Source organism: Xiphias gladius, chromosome 2 (genome assembly GCF_016859285.1).
Source record: "Xiphias gladius isolate SHS-SW01 ecotype Sanya breed wild chromosome 2, ASM1685928v1, whole genome shotgun sequence".
NCBI classification, from domain to species: domain Eukaryota; kingdom Metazoa; phylum Chordata; class Actinopteri; order Istiophoriformes; family Xiphiidae; genus Xiphias; species Xiphias gladius.
In genome coordinates, this window is record NC_053401.1 from 7388549 (window position 1) to 7392347 (window position 3799).

At 39.8% G+C, this 3799-nt stretch overlaps 1 protein-coding gene across 1 annotated transcript; it reads right to left on the reverse strand.

Moving 5' to 3' along the window:
• Positions 1-1877: 1877 nt before the first annotated feature.
• Positions 1878-3024, reverse strand: kera (keratocan). Its single transcript, XM_040150614.1, has 2 exons — positions 2163-3024; positions 1878-2047 (listed from the first exon to the last, which is right to left on the reverse strand). The coding sequence occupies exons 1-2, from the start codon at positions 3022-3024 to the stop codon at positions 1878-1880; spliced, it is 1032 nt and encodes a 343-aa protein (XP_040006548.1).
• Between the last annotated feature and the right edge of the window lie 775 nt (positions 3025-3799).

The window sequence follows — 3799 nt, forward strand, 5'->3', positions numbered from 1 at the left end:
AGATCTGCATTCAGTCGTGGGATAACATAGTTTGACTTGACGGAGAATGAGCTGATCTTGGGTCAGAGCCAGGCAAGTGGTTCTTTTTCAGTTCTGTACAGGTCTAGGTAGGCATTCAGAGAGATGCACACACTCACAGACAGTCTGTCATTAGGGTCAAATGATAAAACCAAAAATAGGACATCGGAAGCTACTGGCAAGCTTTGCCCTGTCAGCTTTATTTGGCCACAACTTTGTCTCAACCCCTCCCTCTCAGTCATATGGTAACTGTAGACCTTATGATGAGTGAGGGGAAAAGGATGTAGTGGGAGTGCCAGAAATCATTTTGCACCTGCCACATAAACTGGGATTAATATTCAGAGCTTTTCTTTTTGCCAAATATTCTCAAAAAGCAAAGAATTGAATTAAATTTTGACCCAAATGTCTAGACACAATCATTGATACCCACGATATATGAACGAGTGCATTGTACAGAGCCTGAGATGTCATGTGGTAATTGACAATGATATGTAAATTTGATGCCAGCAATAACAGGGATTACGTTTTGAAAAGAATTTAGATTTTAATTTTTGGCTTCTTCACCTAGCCTTATCTGGAGCCTTCAGATATTAGGAGGCACAAATGACCGGGAGTAGGAAACACTGATCTGTGCATGTTATTTCATAATAATGTAGTTTCATACCTCAGAAGGGTATGAACGAGACGTTCAAGACAGAAGCACAAAAGATTTCTGTCATAGCGACACAATTCATTTAACAGGATTGATTGATGGCAGATGTGGCAGTCTGTGGATAATGGTCTACTGTATGCTCACTGTCAAATGATAATTTTAGATTTCCCAAAAAGATTTCTCATAATCCGATATGTCCATAATAAAATGTGGTGAAAAATGAAAATGAAAATGGCTACCACAAATATTATCATAATTATTTCTAACAAATATTTACATATAGGTTAAAGTGCTGATATGCTGGAGATGTAAATCAAAAAAGAACAAAACTACATTTTAATTTTTAGAAACTTTATTGAAACTGAAGACAATTAAAATGAAATCTCTTGCTCAACTAATTCAGAAAAATAATGACCAGAATTAAAAAGTGTGTTGGCATTTTTTTTTTTAAAACAGTTATCACATTTCTTTTGCATACAAAACATTAAGGAATATTGCCCATGAATATTCACAGGACTCACGGGTTTGTATTTTTTGTACTTTTTTTCTCAAACAATATTAAATAAAAATAAATTACCTACAGTAATTATGCATAATTGTAGAATACAGTTATTTTCTAAAGTTAACAAGAACACAAGACCATTCATTTGGCTTCAAGTCTACAAATATAAAGCAGTCAAAAGTTTTCCTGAAACAATAGAAAAAAATCCAAAGTGATATTCCCCTACGCATTCATAAGGTCTGCTTCCTGCTCAAAAAAAGATAATGACAATGGGTCCTCAAAGATGTCCACATGCAATAAATACATATCGTCCTCCTAAGTCATTTTGGTTCAGAATTCTACATGCAGATGGTTACACCAACATAAGGCACAACTAGTGGTCAACAGAGCGTAGCCTCAATTAAAGCGTCTAACTGATTAGTTCCTCATCGACTTTGTTGTTATTTTTGGATTTTTTTATGCAAATTGTACTGAAACATCAATGTTTTCTGGAACTAAAAAAATATCTTTCCTCAAGACACAACAATAAAATAAGTTGATGCCAACTAGTGTCAAATATTTCACAAACATGCAAATATTACTCATGTCCCCATTTTTGATGCATGGTTTCACAGGTCTCATTTATCAGACCAGCATCCACACTGACAAGTCATCGATTGTAGGAAAGTATAATTTGCCAACAACATGTAGAAGAATTTCCTTTTCTTAGATGACAATGGACCTAAGAAGACGGAAGCAGAGAATGACATCTCTAGGAATTGGTGGTTTAATTTCGTTGCCATCCAGTCGGAGGTAGCGCAATCGAGGAACACTCTCATTGATAGAGTCGTCAACGGTGTCGATGGAGACAGGGCAGACACTGGAGCCACTTACACCTGTAAAAAACACAAGGGGAATCAATGTTACAAGACATCTCCATCTATAACTGAAATTAATCACTATAATCAGAGAACAAGCAGTATTTGCATTGGGAAAATGCCACAGACTTACTTTTGATCTTGTTGTGGTCGAGGTAAAGGTGTTCAAGGCCTGAATGAATGAGGGGCACCTCAGTCAGCTGGTTATGGGACAGCTGCAAGTCCAAAATGCTGGAGACATTAAACACATTTTTGGGAACTCCACTGCTGCCAAGTTTGTTGTGGTTGAGCCTTAGAAATGCCACTTTTGGCAGACCTTTGAAGTAGCCGGCTGGGATCTTCTCAATGTTGTTGCCATCAAGGAAAAGCTGAGTGGTGGTGGGTGGTAGGCCAAGAGGCATGCTTGTCAGCTGGTTCTTGGCTAGGTTGATCTGTACCAGGTTGGTTAGACCCTTCAGGCTCACCTCAGTCACAGCATCGTCCATCAGCTTGTTCCCCTGGAGGTCCAGGAGGTTAAGTTTATCCAGACCAATGAAGACGCCGGCAGGGATCTTGGATATGCGATTGCGAGAGAGACGTAGATGCTCCAGGCTGGCTGGCAGGGGTGAAGGCACAGAAGACAAGAGGTTGTCATCCATGTACAGGTGCACCAGGTGAGACATTGTGTTCAGGACACCTTCTTCCACTCCTTCAATAGTGATTTTGTTGTGGTTTAGGTTCAGCCAGCGCAGTTGTGTAGCATTACGCAGGGCATCAGCTGACAGCACTTCTATTAAATTGTTCTGCAAGTAGAGATACCATGTGTATGGAGGGATTTTGGGGATGCTCTTCAGGCTTTTATTGTCACAGTAGACAGCACGTGGGAAGTTGGGGGGGCAGCGACACTCTAGAGGGCAGGCTTGGACCTGGGCCATATATTCCTCGTAAGGCATGTCCTGGCCGATAACTGGCCCGACCAGGCACAAGATGCAGAGAAGGCTCAGGAGAAGTGCCATTTCACTGTCCAATCTATGATAGAAAGCGAGAAAAAACAATATTATAGACAAAGAGATGCTCCATATCCAAGGTAAAGAGTATCAAATAAGAAATTATAATTTTCAAAAGATTGGGAAATTTTAGAAATTAGCACCATATTGTAACTGAGGACCCATACATCTATTTGCGCTTGAGAGCCTATTTTGTAAGTCCAGATTGACAGCTGACGTGGTAAGGCATTTCACGTTCTAGAAATCAGTCATTCAGTCACTTAAAATATGAACAATCCTGTGGCTGGCTTCAAATGCATTTGAAACAGATGAATACGTGTTCACAAGTGCAAATTGTGGCCCAAGTTAGCCACAACTAGCGTATGTCGCCTATTCTACCACTAATGTCATTATCATTGAATTCCAATGGCAGCTGCCAACAGAGCAAGGTAGCATGCCAGTGACAGATAAAGCTCCAAAGACAGGATGCAGAGCCAGGTCAACTTTAATTGTATTAGGACAACCTTGAAGTTCAGACTTGAAGGTTTTGCATGTCAGTTGTAAGATGTGCACTGTTCATCAGGCTTTAATTGCAATGTGTTTGGCTAAGCACGCCACACAACTCTACATTCACGTTCTTAGGTCTTTACAGCTGATTCAATGAGAATTCCAAATAAATGCATATGCAAGGATACGCATATTTCAGCTAAGCATTGCAAATATTCAACTGAGAGGAGCTGGATTGTTTCCCGTTAAGGATGACCGTTCAGTAAAAGGGCAGGTAATAATCTTTAACAGCGGTAAA

What these genes read in the sequence shown, in the direction of transcription:
- kera (XM_040150614.1), bottom strand. Translation starts at nt 3,024, where the DNA reads ATGGCACTTCTCCTGAGCCTTCTCTGCATCTTGTGCCTGGTCGGGCCA. An exon ending in CGACCACAACAAGATCAAAA is followed by an intron (nt 2,048 to 2,162) that starts GTAAGTCTGTGG and finishes TGTTTTTTACAG; the next exon opens with GTGTAAGTGGCTCCAGTGTC.